The sequence below is a fragment of the Oncorhynchus mykiss genome, chromosome 5, assembly GCF_057628025.1.
Source record: "Oncorhynchus mykiss isolate SJ-2025 chromosome 5, ASM5762802v1, whole genome shotgun sequence".
Lineage (NCBI taxonomy): Eukaryota > Metazoa > Chordata > Actinopteri > Salmoniformes > Salmonidae > Oncorhynchus > Oncorhynchus mykiss.
Genome location: NC_143026.1, coordinates 51418105 through 51438955, shown reverse-complemented (window position 1 = coordinate 51438955; position 20851 = coordinate 51418105). Strand labels below are relative to the sequence as shown.

Below are 20851 nucleotides of genomic sequence, written 5' to 3'. Positions count from 1 at the left end.
GTATGTAAACTTCCGACTTCAACTGTAATGATCAGCTGTTGTCAAAGCCAAAATTAGTATGACATCAGAGCATTTAAAGTATATGTACTGAACAAAAATATAAACGCAACATGTTACACACAACAAGTGTTGGGCCTATGTATCATGAGCTGAAATCAAAGATCCCAGAAATGTTCCATACTTACAAAAAGCGTATTTCTCTTAACATTTTGTGCACAAATTTGTTTAGATCCCTGTTAGTGAGCATCCATCCACCTGACAGTTGTGATATCAAGAAGCTGATTAAACAGCATGATCATTACACATGTGCACCTTGTGCTGGGGACAGTAAGTCCACTCTCAAATGTACAGTTTTGTCACACAACACAATGGCATAGATGTCTCAAGTTTTGAGGGAGTGTACAATTGGCATACTGACTGCAGGAGCTGTTTGACACTATGTCCAACCGGCCTCACAACAGCAGACCCAGGTGTATGGCGTTGTGTGGGCGATCGGTTTGCTGATGTCAAACACAGTTGCATTTTATCAATGGCAATTTGAATGCACAGAGATACTGTGATGAGTACCTGAGGCCCATTGTGAGACCCATTTCTTTAACAGTGTATGTGACCAACAGATGCATATCTGTATTCCCAGTCATGTAAAATCCATAGATTAGGGCATAATGCATTTATTTCAATTGACTGATTTCCTTATAGAAACTGTAACTCAGTAAAATATTTTAAATGGTTTCATATTGCTTTTATATTTTTGTTCAGTATATTTTTTAAATGTTGCATACTATTAAACTTTATTTTTTCGCATGCTCAAACAGCTTACTATTTAGGATACAAATCAATATCTCCCTCTACTCTCACCACCCACCCACCCTACTCTCTTTCTCTCTCTCTCTCTCTCTCTCTCTCTCTCTCTCTCTCTCTCTCACGCTCTCTCTCGGGAGCCCCTCTGGCCCTGAGCCAGTCTCTGGTTGCACGTGATATTGATCTGATCTACCTGCTAGTCTCGGTGGTACTGCCTCAGGCCTACTCCAGCCTCTACACCGCTCTATACCGCATTGGTTCAGCGCTAACATTCATACTTGACTTGGAAAGATGGCTGGAATGGAATGGAGAATCAGTGTCTAATATCATAGCCAGTCCTCAGAGAGACTGGGTTGAATGGCAGTCAATTGGAGGTGTTTTAGCAGAACATGCTCTTGCCATCAATCTTGTATCGATCTCTGTGTTGAAGACACAATGGAAAGGTATCTGTCAGTATGCGTTTCAATCAGTGTTCTGCTCTCCCTTATATCACATTTTGTGAGTGTAGTGTGAGGACATCCCCAGTATTTCAGACACAGACACACACACCCTCTTTCACACACACCCTCAGCGTCATTGTTATGTCAGGAGTAGCGTGCTTGATCCTCCACAGGTCAACGACAGCTTGACAGGCTGTCGTTGTCTGAAGGTGACGCGAAGCAGCTCCCTGCCGACACACTCAACCAACCTCTCCTCTCCCCTCTTCCTCCTCTTTTCTTTATTTTCCCCTTTCCTCTCTTCCCTTCCCCTCCTTTCTTCCCTCATCTTTTATCCTCTCCTCTCCATCGTGACCCTAACAGATGCAGAGCCCTATTCCCCGGGCTCCCTCCCCCCCCCACAGCCAGTTCCTTGTGATGAGTCCACAGGTCCTGTGATGTGCTTTCTCTGTGTAAGTGTGTGGTTTTCCTGGGCCTCTGATGGTGTACGGCTGCCGCCAGGGGCCTGAATCCAGGGCTCTTACTGTGGCTCTTTCTTGGGGCCTCTTGGGACCTTGCAGCAGCCAAAATAAACAATGTTTCCCATTACAACTACCTATCTGCTGCTGCTAGGAACAGCTGTTTGTATCTGAGTGCCCGCCAAACATTGTTCTGTGTCGCGAGAGAGACATGGGAAGAAAGGAAGGAAGAGCGAAGGAGCGAGGGAATGAAAGGAGAGATATTGTTGTTGGAGTTTGTGTTGTGGCAGTTTGTCTTTGTCCTTAAGGTGTCTCTGTGTTGGTTGGTGCCTCGCACACACGCAGGCACGAATCAAAGGTACGTACGTACACAAACACACCCACCCAGACACATAAACACACACAAGGCATACCTCCCATTCCCATCTTCCCCCCAGATTGGGAGGTTGTGCACGTTTTTGTTTGTCACACAAAGTGTCAAACACGCTTCTCTCCTGACTCAAGGACAAACAATATTTAGGTGCTGTGGTGGTTGTGGCTTAAAATAACCCACTTCAAAGTACCAGACCAGACAATGTTAATTTGTTTTACCTTTATTTATACAGGCAAGTGCATTAAGAATAGATTCTAATTTTTAATACATACAGTGCCTTGCGAAAGTATTCGGCCCCCTTGAACTTTGCGACCTTTTGCCACATTTCAGGCTTCAAACATAAAGATATAAAACTGTATTTTTTTGTGAAGAATCAACAACAAGTGGGACACAATCATGAAGTGGAACGACATTTATTGGATATTTAAAACTTTTTTAACAAATCAAAAACTGAAAAATTGGGCGTGCAAAATTATTCAGCCCCCTTAAGTTAATACTTTGTAGCGCCACCTTTTAATGCGATTACAGCTGTAAGTCGCTTGGGGTATGTCTCTATCAGTTTTGCACATCGAGAGACTGACATTTTTTTCCCATTCCTCCTTGCAAAACAGCTCGAGCTCAGTGAGGTTGGATGGAGAGCATTTGTGAACAGCAGTTTTCAGTTCTTTCCACAGATTCTCGATTGGATTCAGGTCTGGACTTTGACTTGGCCATTCTAACACCTGGATATGTTTATTTTTGAACCATTCCATTGTAGATTTTGCTTTATGTTTTGGATCATTGTCTTGTTGGAAGACAAATCTCCGTCCCAGTCTCAGGTCTTTTGCAGACTCCATCAGGTTTTCTTCCAGAATGGTCCTGTATTTGGCTCCATCCATCTTCCCATCAATTTTAACCATCTTCCCTGTCCCTGCTGAAGAAAAGCAGGCCCAAACCATGATGCTGCCACCACAATGTTTGACAGTAGGGATGGTGTGTTCAGCTGTGTTGCTTTTACGCCAAACATAACGTTTTGCATTGTTGCCAAAAAGTTCCATTTTGGTTTCATCTGACCAGAGCACCTTCTTCCACATGTTTGGTGTGTCTCCCAGGTGGCTTGTGGCAAACTTTAAACGACACGTTTTATGGATATCTTTAAGAAATGGCTTTCTTCTTGCCACACTTCCATAAAGGCCAGATTTGTGCAATATACGACTGATTGTTGTCCTATGGACAGAGTCTCCCACCTCAGCTGTAGATCTCTGCAGTTCATCCAGAGTGATCATGGGCCTCTTGGCTGCATCTCTGATCAGTCTTCTCCTTGTATGAGCTGAAAGTTTAGAGGGACGGCCAGGTCTTGGTAGATTTGCAGTGGTCTGATACTCCTTCCATTTCAATATTATCGCTTGCACAGTGCTCCTTGGGATGTTTAAAGCTTGGGAAATCTTTTTGTATCCAAATCCGGCTTTAAACTTCTTCACAGCAGTATCTCGGACCTGCCTGGTGTGTTCCTTGTTCTTCATGATGCTCTCTGCGCTTTTAACGGACCTCTGAGACTATCACAGTGCAGGTGCCTTTATACGGAGCCTTGATTACACACAGGTGGATTGTATTTATCATCATTAGTCATTTAGGTCAACATTGGATCATTCAGAGATCCTCACTGAACTTCTGGAGAGAGTTTGCTGCACTGAAAGTAAAGGGGCTGAATAATTTTGCACGGCCAATTTTTCAGTTTTTGATTTGTTAAAAAAGTTTGAAATATCCAATAAATGTCGTTCCACTTCATGATTGTGTCCCACTTGTTGTTGATTCTTCACAAAAAAATACAGTTTTATATCTTTATGTTTGAAGCCTGAAATGTGGCAAAAGGTCGCAAAGTTCAAGGGGGCCGAATACTTTCGCAAGGCACTGTACCTGTCAAGAGGCGACCACAGCAACGACTTTACATTTGGAGCTCAACAATGTCACTTTTGTCCAAAATGGCGGCTTAATTGACAGCATGTAGATGGAGTCCAGACCCCTCCTGTTGACTTCTGACTCAACAATGTCACTTCTCCTCAAAATGGTGGTATAGTTGACTGAATGTAGATGGAATCCAGACCCCTCCAGTTGACTTGTGTGAGTGGTTGCGTTGCTTTAGTTTCTCACAGCAGGATTATGTGTATGGTGTTTGACTTGGGGTGTGAACCCTTCTGCTCCCCTGCTCTGTGTTAATTCTCCAGCTCAACATCAGCCAGTCCCCATTCAATCTGCAGTAAGCCTGGTTCCAGATCAGTTTGGGCCTTATAGACGACTCCTTGTTTAATTGTCATGCAAAAAGGGCTGGGACCAGGCTACGTTGGAATGGTTTCTCCAGCAGGTTTCTGTCTATGGAGTTTGTTTGCATTGGAGTTAGCCTGGTCCTAGATCAGTTTGTGCTCTATAGCTAACTATTATGGTTGTTCTCATTCTAAACATAACAAACAGATCTAGGACCAGGCTACGTTGGGAGTGGTTTCTCAACCAGGTTTCTCCTGTATTGCGTTTGGTTGTGTTAGGAAAATCTGGTCCCAGGTCAGTATGTGCCTTATAACCGACTCCTATGGTCTGTGTCATTCTAAACATAGGGGAGAATAGGGTATTGTGAAACATTTCTTACATTCAGCATCACTACGCCAAGGGAAATATAGTATTCTTACTAACAAATATCTCTACATATATTCCAGGGTGTGGTGTCTCCCTGGAAATAATCAGAATTCATGTAAACATAACAGTTTTTAAAACATAGCTTGTCCAAAAAAAGTAGTCTCTTGGTGCAACTTATCCCCGGTATGGGGTAAATTGAGCACAAGGACTGGGTAAGTTTATGGTGTCCTGTGACAGTGGGTGTTGGTGCTGGTAGGTTCATGTTTAATTCATGGAATGGGGATATGATATAGGTATTGAATAGATATAGATCTCTGTTCAATATCACTTACCCTTCCATTTTTTGACCAGTTGTCTGGGACAGGGATGTTGTTTTGATGTGCCAATTCGCAGAGGTTGGGACCAAGTCACTATTATTTTAATCACAAGCAAGTCACAAGGTCCGAGTCTCAAGTAGAATGGGTCAGGTCAAGTCCAAGTCGTACGTTCTAAAAGCAAGTTGAGTGGAGTCAAGTCACACTTTTTTTTTTCAAATCAGATCTCAGGTCAAGTAAAAAAAAATCTATACATGCAATGGCTTGTTCAACTTCAAAGCTTTGTCTATTTATTGAGGCTACCAGACAGTCATTTTCATAATTATGTCTACAACACATTTTGATTATGTAATAATTCATCTTTACAACAAATTCCGGATTTCGTAAGTAAACAATACATTTCAAGCAATTTTGACATACCAAAAGACCAGTAAGCCTATGCTAGTAATTGTTGCTTAAGGCCCCGTTGCTGGTGAGCATGCAAAGTAAACAGCTAATATTCCTGATTAACCATTATTTTTTTGAGCTGCATATTTAATTATGGTAATCCTCTCTCTCCCTACAATTAGACATTTGCGCTGCCCCAGATCCTACAGCAAATATGTACATCAAATCATCAATCTGTTCACGAGCTCAGTGGTTCCCAAACTTTTTGAACCAAGACCCCCAAAAAGGAGTGGTTCAAAGCTTGTGACACCCCGGCGCACGTGCATGCCCTTGCGAACGCGCACAATCGGTGCTCAAATGTAGTCTGTCATTACAGCCATAAACGTGATGCACTTCCAAAACGCAAGATACAGAAATATACTGCGTTTTACACCTGCGTTTTTAGCTGAAAGTCATTCATATTAGCAAGTATGGATATCATGTCACATTATCACGTCTCTGGAGTACAGAGTAAGTAGGTTCATGTAGTCTACCTGTGTGCAGCGGAGGTTGAGGTTGCAGGATCGGATGGAAAGCATGATCAGTCTGTATAGACTTTTGCTTATTCACAAATATTGTATTTCATTTGCCAGAATATGTTACATCTTCATACCGTAAGTATTAAAGGTAGTGCGACGTTACAGCTAGCTTTAGACATATAGCCAATATCCACCACCGAGGTAAACAATTGTAACCCACCCAAACTAGGCATATCTGAAATATGAAAATGATTAATGAAATCACCAGGCAGGGATGCGCCCGTAACAGATTGCTAAACGGTATTTTATATGGATAATATAAACGTAGGTGGGCTACTCTGTTTTTGCCAGGCTCAATTTGAGAAAATTAAACGACTGCTTTCCGGTCAATAATCTGGATGCTCTGCCAATGTTGATGACTGGTCATTGGTCAACACTCGAGATGCTTGGAGATACTTTTGAAACAAGAACTTGGTGCAATTCTGTAGGCCTATGTTAGTGACCAGATCAAATATGCAAAAATATACATACAAATGGAAGGCTATATGTAACCTATTAAAATATGTATTAAATGATAACTTCTTCCAAAATATTTGGTCACATGGTTCTTTTTGTGTATGGTTTCCTAGAAACAATTGGTGGTTTAACTAACCCTTTTGCACAACTTACCCCACTCTCCCCTACAAACAGATCTATGATCAGGCTCTGTTGGGAGTGGTTTATCTACAATCTCTAGCAGGTATGTGTTGGAGTTAGCCTGGCCCCAGATCAGTTTGTGCCGTGTAGCCAACTCCTATGTTCATTGTCATGCCAAACATATAGACTGATCTGCCACATCTAGGTCTGTGTATTGGGTTTGATTTAAGGTGCAGTGTGTTTTAGTGTGAACCGTGCTTGGCCTGCTCGCTCTCTCTCCGCTCCCCTCCCCTCCCCTCCCCTGCCTGCTGGTCTGTGTTATTTCCTCAGCCCTCCATCAGTGGGTCACAATTCAAGGCTGCAGGGAGCCACAGGAGACAGAGGCCTGCTCAGGCCAGAGCTGCAGCACTGGGTTCCCTCAAAGTTCACTTCCCCCACCAGGGGTGGTAGGTGGGTGTGTTTGTGTGCCTCTTTGTGTGGGTGGGTGGTATGGTGTGGGGGGATATGTGTGTGTGTACATACGCGCTATAGGATGGGAAAGGGAGATGCGTGTTTCTAGTGTCAGTGAGTCAATCAGCAAGTTTTTCTGTGCTGAAACTGGTTACCTCCATTCATATGACATGTCATGTTATTTTTTTGTGTCTGTGATAATGTGTGTGTCCAGTGTGACTGTTTGTTTCCCTTTTTCTCTGTGCGTGTGTGTGTTAGTGTACGTGTATGTGTCTGTGGGTTTGCATGTTTGTGTGTGTGTGCATTCGTGTTTTTGTTTGTGTGTGTGTCTGTGTTTCACTCTCCAATAAGCTGGCAGATGTGACCTTGAGTGGCATCCCCATGCTGATTCATCAAATGTTGTCTTCACAGCACAGTCTATTTTCACCTGACAAAGGCACATTTCCCAACTAAACAGGGGCTCTTAGTTAAAAATGGCTATGATGGCTCAATGTCCTTCCACACACAATGCATCTGAAATGATCAGTGTAAGGATTAACCTGTTTAGGTTAATCAATCTCCTCAGTAGAGTTACAGCTCTGTTCTAATGTTGTAATGGTATGGTTTGATGTCTATATTTGATGCACTAAATCAATGTATTTTCAAGAGTCTCCTCGATTTTTAATTAGTGTGGAAAAAAATCTATTGGGGCAGTGTGTGTTGAAAAGTGTTGATTCGATATAAAAAGGAGTTCAACAACATGAGTTGTTGAAAGCATGAATGTTAAGATGTCACAGTTTTCAATTTGTCACTTATTTCATCGTTACATATATTTTTCTTCTCGCGGCACTCTTCTCGCCATTGGCGAAGCAAAGGTCAGATTCCCACCACGGCCGGTATTGTCCACAGGCACTTGTCTGAGGCCTGGTGTGATTAATTATTGGTGCCTACATGTGAAGAGTTTCATGTCTCTTACAAAGGAGTGAGGCAAACGAGGAGAAAACTAGTTTTCGGAAAGACTTTGACTTTGGCCATTTGAATTCGATGTTCTATCCGTCTCTAACTCTAAATGGATTTCTGAAGTGCTCATTGGCTGGGGCTTTCAATTGAATGTAACCTTGAGTTATTTTTCATGTCGGATTTAAGTGCCGGTATGACATGAACAGGACTGAATGCATGCTCCTCAATTTTCTGAAATTGAAAAATCTCCATCCGATACTACGCCATTGTCCAGGCAATTAATGGAATGGTGAAAGAGAGGTTCAGGTGCTTAAAAAAAAAAAGCCTGTATCCGTTTTTCCTTTCCCTTTATTCGACTTAATGACTAATAAGTATAATAAGAAAAACACAGCTTAATGCTGTAGTGTTCCTACTTAATGCTTATTTATGTATTATGCATGCATATAAATGAATAGGCCGTGTCCTTCGGTCCATTCCATTTCAAAACCCGCCATATTTGCTTCTTAAGGTGAAGGTTTTGCATAACAATCAGCGCAATCCTATTCAAACGTTGGCCTATTAATTTAAGTCGTACCTTTTTTTTGTGTGTGTCTAAAGGGCTGCTAACAATAAGCCGCAGTCGGTGTTTCTCGTAAACTTGGCTAATTGGTCCTCAGATGAGTTCTGACATTTTTGGCCTCTTTCTGGTATTCAATGAGATTTGCTTTTAAACATTAAAGCCTCTACCAGATATACTGTATCTGGTGGTTTTCTGGTACAGTATATGTAACTCAGAAAATGCTTCTGACATGATTGTTCACTTAGAGGAGCAGTACTGTAATGCTGTTTTACATTGCTGCCTGCAACTTTGTTTTGGAGGTGGGGGGGGGTTCATGGGTGCTGATTGGTGTTAATCGAATGACAGTTTTTTGACGTTTGCTTTGAGACACGATTTTGTATCTGACTTGTAATGCTACGACAGAGTGCAGCTTTTAAGGGGCAATCTGCAGTTGAAACAATAGAAGGTCTCCCTGCAACTGTTTCGGTAGAAAGCTTAGGCTGAAGAAATGCAACCACTCTCAAATTCCTAGACAGAGCTATGGATGAGGAGGAGTGACCATCCATGACATCAAAATAACAAGCTTATATTTTGGGTTCTGATGGGGTACAACTATTGAACTAAGCTCATGAGGCATTTCTAAGTTATATTCTTCAAGAATCAATGGTTACATTATCATTAATTTATGGATGTAGCAACTGCAGATGGCCCCTTTAAGGCACTTTTCTCGCAAAGATATCCAATTGTACTAAAAGTAATGTATTTATCTAACGTGTGAATTCTCTGTCATCAACAGAACACTGTGAGAAACTCATGCCACCACTATACTATGCGCTAACACATCCACTAAACTGCATATGTACCAACTAGTAGACCATGCCACTGTGGGGCTTTTTCATGGCAGGGCAGAGTGCGATATACCACGCGGGTGGCGTAACACAGCGAGAACGGAGCCCTCCTGTTAACGTTGTGACTTGGCTGCCCTGTGGGCCTCCAGGGTAGATAGAGGAGGCTGGGGAAAGCAGGACCAGGTGACTGCTCTGGATTTTTCACCCCTCCCTGTCTAATTCAAATGTCTCTCTTCTGTTTGAGTGGCGTCATCTCTCGCTCTTTGGAGGAAGTCCAAGTCCTTTCTCCTTGCGGCCCCTTCTGGTTGAACATATGAGAAGAACTAGCCAACGTGCATGATGTGGTGCCATAATCTTAAGTGGTTGAGCATAGATACAACTCCGGGGTGTTTCGACATTGAGGGTGGGAGGGACACTTGTTAGAAACTGACAGTGGTGTGTGTGCGTGTTAGAGAGAGGGAAGTTGTTTCTTTTTGTTGCTTTTGGCTATCTACTCATTTGTTTATTTTTTCCTGTCTTAGAGTTGGCGCTTAGAGTTTTTGCTACTGCTACCTTCAGGGATGCGAGTAGCATACATTTGTGAGTCTTTTTACCTGAGGCTGCCCTTGTTAGTGCCTGTGTATAAATGTATATACATTATTTATAAAAATTCACAGGGAGTGAAAAAAGGTTTAATACATTTACAGACAGTAGAGAGAACAAGCACTGCAAGCAAAGCTGGGAGTTAGTTAGTTTGCATAGTAGTAAGGGGGGGTAGTAGACAGGTGCTTTTTGACCAGCATGTGCAATTTCATTGTACTAATGATAATAATAATAATAATATTACTATAACCACAGCTACTAATAAATATTTCATGTGTATATTTGATTGGGACGGATAGAATTGAATAGCGACGCATGGAATCGTCAGTCAGATTGCACTGCAATGTATGACGTGCTAATACAACATGGGTCATTTTAATAATGACAATAGTATAATTTAGTGAATGTTATTAATGTATCTTTATGTGTATACAAAGATATGTAAATTTCTGCGTAAGGGGTACTTTTTTTTTAAACTGTGTCTTAAAGGGAAAATCCACTCAAACTATCTTTTGGTATTTTTTTAATTAGTCTACTGTTGATACAGTCACAAAATGTTTTGCATGTCAGAAGTCAAGTTTTTATGATATTGGACTTTCAAGAAGCAAAGCCTCACCGGCCACATCATCAAGTTGACGCAAAGTGCATCTTGTAAAATGGCACAAAAAAAATAAGGCCGTATCAACAGTGGAAGAAAAAAAAAAAAAAAAAAGTGGATTTTTTTGGTGTGGATTTTCCCTTTAACCACACACATACACACACACTCACACCACTCACTGTGCCTTCTTCCTCTTTTGACAGGACAACCCTCCCAAAGCCATGGAGGCCATGCTAGGTGGATGTAGCCTTCACGTACCCATGATGGACGTCGAGCTCACGTCTTGTTTCTCCCTCCCCGAAACCCTAACCCCCAGAAAACCTACAGCCTTGTATATTTAGACGAACCCATCTGTGGCCCTCATTATCGCTCTGTCATTTTGCTGTTGTTTTTCTTCTTTGTCTGCTTGTCTCTTGAGGTGGTGTTAATTTTTATATATTTTTTGAGATTCCACATGGTCTCTGTACAGTATGTCATTTAATTTGGTACTTTTTGTAATGTTTTGTTGAACGACGTACGTGTTGTTAATTAGGTAACAAACGATAATAGAATTCAAGGCCGTATAAATGCATATATCGAAAGAATAGGGCAGCACTTTCTTTTACCAAGTAGTATGGAATAGTGATTTCAATGTCTCCACCCAAAAATGTGTTTAAAATAAACATACAGTACTCTTCACTGTTAAGATAATCATTTTCACTGTACATAAAGGTGCATATTTGCTTAAAATGACCGGGAATGCAACTAAAAACCTCCCCATTAAATGAACCATGTTGCATTCTGATTGAATTAATATTACTCTGTGTAAAAATGAATGAACGGTAGAGTCACCTGCAGGAAGTGACAGCAAAGCGGTGTTGGCATATAATTATTTATTGAAATATGAAGAAAAAGTCCATCAGCTTTGAAAGAAACTCCCCAGAACAGGAAGTGGCAGGACATAGTGTCAGTATGGGGGGGTATGGTATGTGAGTGTGTTTCTGAGTGTGAGAGAGAGAGTGTTTGAGGACTTCCAAGGCAGCTGTAGAACTTTACCAGAACACACAGAATGAGATGGGGGACTGATAGAGATTGTCATTAAATACACACACTTAAGTACGGTAGTGGATTCATGCCAAAATAAAAACGTTTTTTTGTGACTATTTTTCGATATCAGTGGGGTTTTTTCACCATAGTGCATCGCATTTCGTAATAACGTCTATCGCAACAACATTTGTATTTGTTTTGGCATGAATTTGCTTCCATAGCTAAGCAGGGGACGAGAATAGAAAGTACAATACTTTATGGGGTTTAAAGCCAAAAATTTAGCCAAAATAGCTTTTTTCCGTCTTTAATAAAACGCACTGTTCAGAATGGATACTGAATCAATTATTTAACCAACCACTAACATTTACAAAAGCAGAAATGTATGTACTGAAGATACAAAAAATATTTTTGAATCACAGACGAATGTGAAGTGGATGATGTGATGGTTTTGAAGTGTACATTATAAGGGAAGGAACGAGCACAGGTTCAATGCTGTAAAAAATAATTGTGATTCAACACAATCCATAACGCTGAAGAGCAGCGCTGTAGCGCAATTGAAATTTGAAGGTTCCGATTCAGCTGACATATGCAGCGTTTACCGTGAATGCAGTCTCCGCGAATGCGGGAATAATGCCTTTACATTTCTATTGCGCTGTAGCGCAGGTCTTCAGCGCTACTGATTGAATCGAGCCCTTGATCCGTTTTGACATAGATGACTTACAAAATGTAGACAGGCGGACTGATATATATATATATATATATATATATGTGTGTGTGTGTGTGTATGTATGTATGTATATATATATATATATATATATATATATATATATATATATATATATATATCGCAAATGTTTGGGGCCTTATTTGTGTAAGACAACAATGTAATTCCACAAAAGGACATTACAGAATGGCAAACTTCTGGATGGCTGTGGGGGGGGGACGACTGTTTGTTCATTCAGTTATAACACATCACAGGTAACCACAGCTCACGGGACAGATGCAGTCTTTGGTATCAAACAAACAGGGCTGAAATGTGAAGCTAGTTGAAATTCAATGACAAGAAACAACTGATGCAAGGACAGTAACAATCACACCCATTAACTTAAATACAATACTTATATTTTTTTCCAATTTACAGCTCAGAATCCCATAGACATGTAATAAAAAAAAAAAAATGATATTGATAATTTCTAAGATAATTGTTTTGTTCCTGAACTGCATCAATACATTTAAAAAAAACATGCAACAGTAAACAAATATATTTGGCCTTGTCACCTTGCGCTTATAACACACAAGAACAAAACCCAGGGCTGGATTCAATCTGTATCGCCAAAGTATTGCGGAAGTTCTGCGTTAAAATTGAAAGGTCATTTCAGATTGAGCCTACATATGCAGCATTTACCGTGACCGCTGGAACGTTGCCTTTAATTTCATTTGTGCTATGAAGCGGATCTTCAGCCCTACGAATTGAATAGAGCCCCAAGACGCAATAAATTATTTTCATTTTTAAGCGTAACCAGTGACATACATTGAAAGCTAGAACATCGAAAAACAATTCTAAATAAAGCAAGTGTCTGAAACTGAACTCTAACACAATATGCACATTTTTTGAATGCCAACAGAAAAACTGTTAGAAATTAAATGTTTTAAGTGAGATTCCTTTTTGATTTTAGTGTCTCACGACATAATTAAGTACTGGTCAAAGAAACAAAGAAAAAAGTTCAACACTGTACACGCCAAAGAAAGCAAACCAGAGGAATCAATTTTGTGTTTTTAGTTTTTTTTAGGAAATCATTGCTTTGCAATTTGCCTTGTCACAGTTATCTCCCACAGGACCGCTTGAATGTAAACACCACTTGAATTATTCTTGTTTTTATTTTTTTACAGTAATACTTTATATATATATTTGTACATATTTTCATTCACATCTGCACGGTTAGCTAGCATCGTAATGAAATAAGGCAAGACTCACAATAACTGTGACATCACAAATGTATAATACTGATACTTAAGGTTTTGTTACTTTTTTTGTTTGATGTTGTTCTGCAGCAGGCTTTGGTCTGTTCGGACAAAAGGCAGCGTTTCTCAAATCTAAAGTCATGCTTTCTTTCCAGTTCTAACGAAAGGGATACATATTTTTGGGGGAGGATCACACTCCATATCTGTCTATGCAACCATAAAATAGCCATGTAGAACATTCAAATAACTTATCTATGGTGTGTAAAACACATTTTACTGAGGTAAATGGTAAACATTGTTGATATGAGATCCTCTTGGGGTGGTTACAGGGTGGATTACAAAGAGGAGCCTCAGAATGACCAAGAGGAGGAAAAAACTAATGTTTTCAAAAATAGTTTTTTTGTTCTCTTCTTTTGTTCTGTCATGTTTTAATTAATTTTGTTCATCTGTTTTTTGGTGACTGGGGTTGCACTCGAGTCTCTGTCAGGTTCTGACATTTTCACCAGTTCTTCGTTGCCGTTCTTCGTTGCCGTTCTTCGTTGCCGGCCTGTTAGCCATGCAGCTTCTTTGAAGCCGGCTAAAGAGACTCTTGTCCAGCTGACAGTGCTCTGGTCTGGCCAATGCAGTCAGCTAATACAGTACCAACACTGAAAAGCATGGGCCAGTCTAAAGAGAGCGAACCACCCACACGCCTTTGGCCAAAGTCACTGCTCTCTTCTGAAACCCTCACCACAGATATCATAGGGTGGCTGGCACTCTTCATTGCTCAAAACCCTTCAACAGTATGGGAGGTGCAGAATACTAATGGTTTGCTTGTTTGTTACTTTAGTTACAGTCTGCTAGTCCTTGTATCACCTTGATGGTTTGTGTTTTTATTAAAAGCAGAAAAAAATGATCTCCCATGTACAGAGTCCAATGTACAGTTTACACCGTCTCTCACAGCTTTACCCAGGGCCCCAGACACACCTGTCTTAGAGTAAAGGGATGTGTGTGTGTATATGTAATATGCGTATTGTGTGAATTTGAACGTGTGTGTGTGTGTGTGTGTGTGTGTGTGTGTGTGTGTGTGTGTGTGTGTGTGTGTGTGTGTGTGTGTGTGTGTGTGTGTGTGTGTGTGTGTGTGTGTGTGTGTGTGCATACACAGCATTTGTAAGTGGGTGTCAGTTTCTGCATGTGTTTTTTCCTGTTTGTGTGCCAGGATGGTTGATCATTACGATGAAGGAAAAGGACTGATGCTTCCCGCCCCAGAATCACAAAGTCTAGCTCTAACATGGGCAGAGTTTGTTCTGAGTCGGGTAAGGGCTGGAGTCTCAACAAACAAAACTGCAAAAACTAGTTCAGGGTCCAGCATCCCGCCTGCAGTCTCATCAGGCTCTCTTGGCGTGTAGCATCTCGATGAGCAGGTTGTTGCAGGGCACGTCTCCATTCAGGTGCTTGTAGTACAGGTACTCCTCGGCCTGGAGGCTGATGGCTCGGATCTCAGGCAGCCGCAGGAGCAGCTGACCAAACTTGTCTGTCTGCTGCGGGTAGTTGCACATGACATAGTCCAGCAGTGCAGCGTTCACCTGCTCCTGGACGCTTTCCACCAGGTGGAAGTTCTCCAGGTTCTTCACGTCTGGAAAGAGAGAGGGGGGAACAGGAAATGGAGGTTAGCATTTGAAGGAAACCGAAATGGTCAATATCAACACACCGGTTTGCGTATATTGAACATTTCTCAGATGCTGGGTATAAAAACCTTCATATATCACATGTTGAGGATACCTGTACACTAATTTTAGGCCCTGAAAAGTACACCATATGTACACCTTCTCTTAATGACATGATTGAAGAGGCTAACATTCCAACAATGGAAAGTCATGGAAAGCAACCAAGAAACTAAACTGAACAAAAATATATAAATGCAACATGTTAAGTGTTGGTCCCATGTTTCATGAGCTGAAATAAAATATCCCAGGTGCTGAGGAGTATTTATGTCTGTAAAAAAGCCCTTTTGTCGGAAAAATTCTGATTGGATGGATCTGGCACCCAAGTGGGTGGGCCTATGCCCTCACAGGCCCACCCATGACTGCGCCCCTGCCCAGTCATGTGAAATCCATAGATCACGGCCTAATGAATTTATTTCAATTGACTTATTTCCTTTCATGAACTGTAACTCAGCAGAACGTCTTTTTTTGTTACATGTTGCGTTTATATTTTTGTTCAGTATAAATGGACGATACATATTTACATTTAGTTCACATAACATATATTAGATTTACATTTTCAAAACTTAGCAGATGCTCTGATCTAAAGCCTGAAACAAGTGGGTAACGTGGTACTCTAGATGCTTTATCCAAGACAGATTAAAAAGATGCCAAATTCTCCCCCTTCTATATTTCTTTGCTCCGTATTCTCTCAAGAGAATAAAATCGAAAGAGAATCAAATAAGAAAAAAAATCCTCTCCTCTGAGAAATTCTCCCCAGGAGTATATGAATTATGTAGGGCAGCATTACAGCGATGGAAGACTCTTTAAAATGAGTCCTTCCCCATTTAAAACTAAGCATCTAGACTACTTTACTGGCGTGTACTTTACACTTTTGTGTGGACATGGCTACATTTTGAATTGAAATCAAACTGTAAAGAAAGCTTATGTCCAGTGACACATTTTCGTGCTGGCATTTGAAAATATTGAAAGAATTTAAAGTTTTTACTATTAAAGTTTTATATATGTACTGTTTCGTACAGTAGCGGCTTTTCCATGTGGGCTATAGAGCTTGGATTCTGTGATGGATCAGAAATAAATACAGTATGGCCACCTGGCTAAATGAATGTCAGTACACTACATAGTAATGTATGCACACCTAATGAATAGGTGTCACAGGGCTATATTTAATCAAATACAGAGAGAGGTGTGTGCATGGTTGTTTATGTGTGTGCGCAGTGGCTATCTGTGTGTGATCTTTTATTCATCTTTGACCCCAGGTTGAGTGGGCTCTGGGAGCCCCTGTGCTTGTGGAATGAGACGGGTGTCCCCATGTCTGGCTGACACACACACTTAGAACAGACCTCCCACCCGCCTAGCCAACTCTAAGAACCTGACATGATCAGCCTCCTCGCTACCGACACACACAGGCTCCATTGCTGTGAACACTGAGACACACGCACGCACCCCCAAGACACATTCGGGCTGTGAAGCGGAGAGAGAGAGGAGGAGGAGATACATCAGCGCCTAATGAGGTCTAAAGAATGAGAAGTCATTCAAGGCACCTCACTCATTCTATGATGCTTTACAATGTGTGTGTGTGTGCCTGTGTGTGTGTACCTGTGTTTGTGTGTGTGTGAGAGTGTGTGTTCACCCTGACCCCAGTGTGACACGTAGAGGCTAAATAAGGCCAAGAGAAGGGCAGGCTCTGCCAGTGACAAATGACCCTCCAAACAGATATTTGCTTTTTCCTGCCTGCTGCCACTCTGTGGTCTGTCTGTCTGACAACACATCAGCCTCATCAACATCTCCCAAATGAGCTCCAACCAATTGACCCGGTCAATATAAAAGAGGGCTGTGACTTATGGTGTTAATGTTAGGACATACATCACTCCGAGTGAGTCTGACACATGTCATGTTCATTAGGACACACCTTAGCAAAACATTTGTCAACAGGAAACTAAAACCTAAGGTTACTTTTACAACCCCAGTTCTCTGATAATATGAGTGAGATGTATCACATATGGGGATCGCCTGGATCACCAATATTCTCGGAAGGACCTATCAAAAGTGTCTGTTGGAGACAGACAGGTACAGTGGTGAATAAGGAGAGACCCTCATCTCCTTATAAGGAGCCACACTCCAACCCTCTGGTCATTCTCACTTACTTACTGACTTTATTGTCCCCATGGGGAAATTTTGTTGCAGTCTCATGTACAATTTTAAAGTGGCATTTAACAAATTAACAATACAAATTAACAATACAATTTTCATGACAGTTACATATCAATAAAAAGAGACTAGCCTGCTGGCCTTACTGGGTCTATAGGAACATTAGCCCGAGCTTTTCAGGAGGGATATCATACCTGGCACAAATTATTGTCTAGTTCTGTCTTTCCTGCCGAGGGGCGCCCTATACCTGCGCCCAGAAGGGAGTAGTCCAAAGTCTGGGTACAGGGGGTGGCTTGAGTCTAAAATGATTTTGTGAGCCTTGCGGAGGGCCCTGACCATAAAGATCTCATCCAGGCATGTCTGTTTGACTCTCTTCCTTGTGCTCTTGTGCGCAGGGGAATGTGGTGATACATCTCACTCGAAAGTACTTTAAGTTCTCTTTCAAATACTTTTTGATGTATCACATATGGGGATATGGCCAACTCCCGTACTGCAAAACATGTTCTCCAAAGCCAGGGTAGTCAGAACCAAGAAGGTGCAACATCAGAACCAAGAAGGTGCAGAAACAACCTGTCGGGAAAAACATCATAACAAAGTGAGGGGAAGCCCAATACGTGGCACACAACATCTCAGTTTAATGAGATACAGTACATAACCAAAAGTATGTGGACACCAGCTTGTCGAACATCTCATTCCAAAATTAATGGCCAATAATATAGAGTTGGTCCCCCCTTTGCTGCTATAACAGCCTCCACTATTCTGGGAAGGCTTTCCACTAGATTGTTGGAACATTGTTGCAGGGGCTAGCTTCCATTTAGCCACAAGAGCATTAGTGAGGTAGGGCTCTGATGTTGGGAAAACTAGGCCTGGCTCACATTCGGCGTTCCAATTAATCCCAAAGGTGTTCAACGGGGTTGAGATCAGGGCTCTGTGCAGGCCAGGCTAGTTCTTCCACACCGATCTCGACAAACCATTTCTGTATGGATATTTCTTTGTGCAAAGGGGCAATATTATGCTAAAACAGGAAAGGGCCTTCTCCAAACTGTTGCCACAAAGTCGGAAGCACAGAATTGTATGCTGTAGCGTTAAGATTTCCCTTCACTGGAACTCGGGTGAGCACGAACCATGGAAAACAGTCCCAGACCATTATTTCTCCTCCACCAAACTTTACAGTTGGTACTATGCATTGGGGCAGGTAGCGTTCTCCTGGCATCTGCCAAATGCAGATTCGTACGTCAGACTGCCAGATGGTAAAGAGAGATTCATCACTCCAGAGAACGTGTTTCCACTGCTCCAGAGTCCAATGGCAGCGAGCTTTACACCACTCCAGCCGAAGCTTGGCATTGCGCATGGTGATCTTATGCCTTCTGTGCAGCTGCTCGGAGATGGAAAACCATTTCATGAAGCTCCCGACGAACAGTTGTTGTGCTGACATTGCTTCCAGAAGCAGTTTGGAACTCGGTAGTGAGTGTTGCAACTGAGGACAGACGATTTTTACGCACTACATGCTTCAGCACTCAGCTATCCTGTTTTGTGAGCTTGTGTGGCCTACCACTTTGCTGCTGAGCCGTTGTTGCTCATAAACGTTTCTACTTCACAATAACAGCACTTACAGTTGACTGGGGCAGCTCTAGCAGGGCAGAAATTTGACGAACTGACTTGTTTGAAAGGTGGCATCCTATGAAGATGCCACGTTGAAAGTCACTGAGCTCTTCAGTAGGCCATTCTACTGCCAATGTTTGTCTATGGAGATTGCATGGCTGTGTGCTCAGTTTTATAAATCTGTCAGCAACGGGTGTGGCTGAAATAGCCGAATCCACATACTTTGCATATATAGTGTATATCCCAAAACCAGAGCCCAAGTGGTAAACGCCTCTGTAGATAAAGGCCCTTTCAGGCCCCTCCGAAGACTATTATAATTGCCATCATAAATCAATATAATAGTCCCCATAATCTGTTAGGATATCGTCGGAGAAGAGCCCATCATCTTTTGAGGGTAGTTGCTTAATGAGTGACGCGCATAACACCCTTACATGACCAATCCAAGTAGATGCGCAACCCATGTACAATGACGGGTACGCACTTCTGGGGAAAGACACAGACGAAAAGCCATAGGCTCCAAAGTGCAACAATGAGAAAAAGTTGACCTGGGCACAAGGATGGGTTAAGGTACATTTATCTGAAAAAACCCTGGGCAGACTGCGGGTGTTAACAGTGGCTGGTAGAGCACAGTCCACACACTCACTTAAGGATGCCAAGGGCAGTAGCAAAGAAAATTATGGAGAAATATTACACCTCCACGCTTATCAGTGGCTAGTAGCTGCTGTGAAAGTATCTTGAACACAATAAACATGTCCCAGGACAAGCTAAGACTTAGAGACTGAGTGTAAGCGATGTGCCCTCCTAGGAACAACATTACATGAATAAACTGTACTACTGTAGGGGCCTTGGCAGGCCAAAAAAAGAGTCTACAGGACTTTAACAATGACGAAACCTTCTCTCTGTCAAAAAAGCTTCGCAAGGAGCATAAGACCATGGAAAACAGAGTGTAGGCAAGAACAATCTATTTAGTCATACCAATTACCAAGAAAAACGCAACAACTGTAACACAGAGAGCGTGCATAAGCTCTTCCAAGAGTCCCAGGCCCTATTCACTTGCTCTGTGCAGACGGAAAAGTGAGGGTAGCCAACATAGGAGGAAAATAATACGGCATCACCCTATTTTCATTGGTGTGTCAGCTCTCCCACCCCCATGGCTCTCACAGGGTCGTAGCTTCTACCAGGATGCAGCAAGTCAGTCCGCATAGATGCGGGAAGTGGGCTCTCTCGGGAAGTCAGGCAATATAGCCGGAGGAAGAAGGAAACAACTGCCGAGCAGTAATCCTAATCATTTGGCATAGGTGCCTGAGAAATGGAACAAACAGAGCAGTTGGTTCAGTGCAGTTAGAAAGCACTAGTTGGACCACTGGTGTTTAAAATGTATATTTTTTATCTATTTAGTTGTGCTGTTGCATTTGTATCGTTGTTTCATGTCCGATGTGTTGGTCCAATGGTGTTGTTACATATAATTTGAGCTGCGTGCACCATGAGCAAATTCATTATATCATTTCACTTTTCCTGTAAGAACCATGATGCACACATTCTGATTAGGCTTTGCTGTAGCGCAGACTCTGACTCTGAGTTTTTGTATTTATTATGGAACCCCATTAGCTGCTGCCTTAGGTTTTACAGTCATGCTTATTAGTAACTGGAATAAGCATTTCATAAATGTGTCAAGTGCAGCGTATGGTTGGTCCTCATGACATACCACAGACCAGTAAATATTCTTTACATCTTCAACATAGGAATCCCTACAAAACGTATTATATGATCTCTTATACACTACAATTAGGCCCAGCCTTTGGAACTTTGGTTTTCCTAGATATGGCTACTATATTATGATCACTACATCCAATGGATTTGGATACTACTTTAGAGCATTAGTAAAGATGTGATCAATAGATGTGGATGATTTCATTCCTGT

General features: G+C 41.8%; 2 protein-coding genes across 13 annotated transcripts in view; one reads left to right on the top strand and one right to left on the bottom strand.

Annotated features, from left to right (window-relative positions):
* The window catches only part of LOC110523998 (adhesion G protein-coupled receptor D2), a 160921-nt gene extending 149651 nt beyond the window's left edge, over positions 1 to 11270 (top strand). For 8 of the 11 annotated variants that reach the window (XM_090235112.1, XM_021603243.3, XM_090235109.1 and 5 more), the window contains one exon: positions 10690 to 11270. Coding sequence is in view for 4 of the 11 variants with exons in the window: in XM_021603243.3 (XP_021458918.3) it covers positions 10690 to 10827 (138 nt within the window). In the remaining 7 variants the exon portion in view is untranslated. The remainder of the gene's footprint in view (positions 1 to 10689) is intronic. The other 3 variants (XM_021603244.3, XM_090235119.1, XM_090235110.1) reach the window with 1 other exon arrangement.
* A 1342-nt stretch (positions 11271 to 12612) lies between these two features.
* Positions 12613 to 20851, bottom strand: part of nr5a2 (nuclear receptor subfamily 5, group A, member 2) — a 95123-nt gene continuing 86884 nt past the window's right edge. Inside the window, exon 8 of one of the 2 annotated variants that reach the window (XM_021601246.3) lies at positions 12613 to 15089. In XM_021601246.3, the coding sequence (XP_021456921.2) occupies positions 14842 to 15089 (248 nt within the window). In that variant the 3' untranslated portion in view covers positions 12613 to 14841. 2 annotated transcript variants of the gene reach the window in all.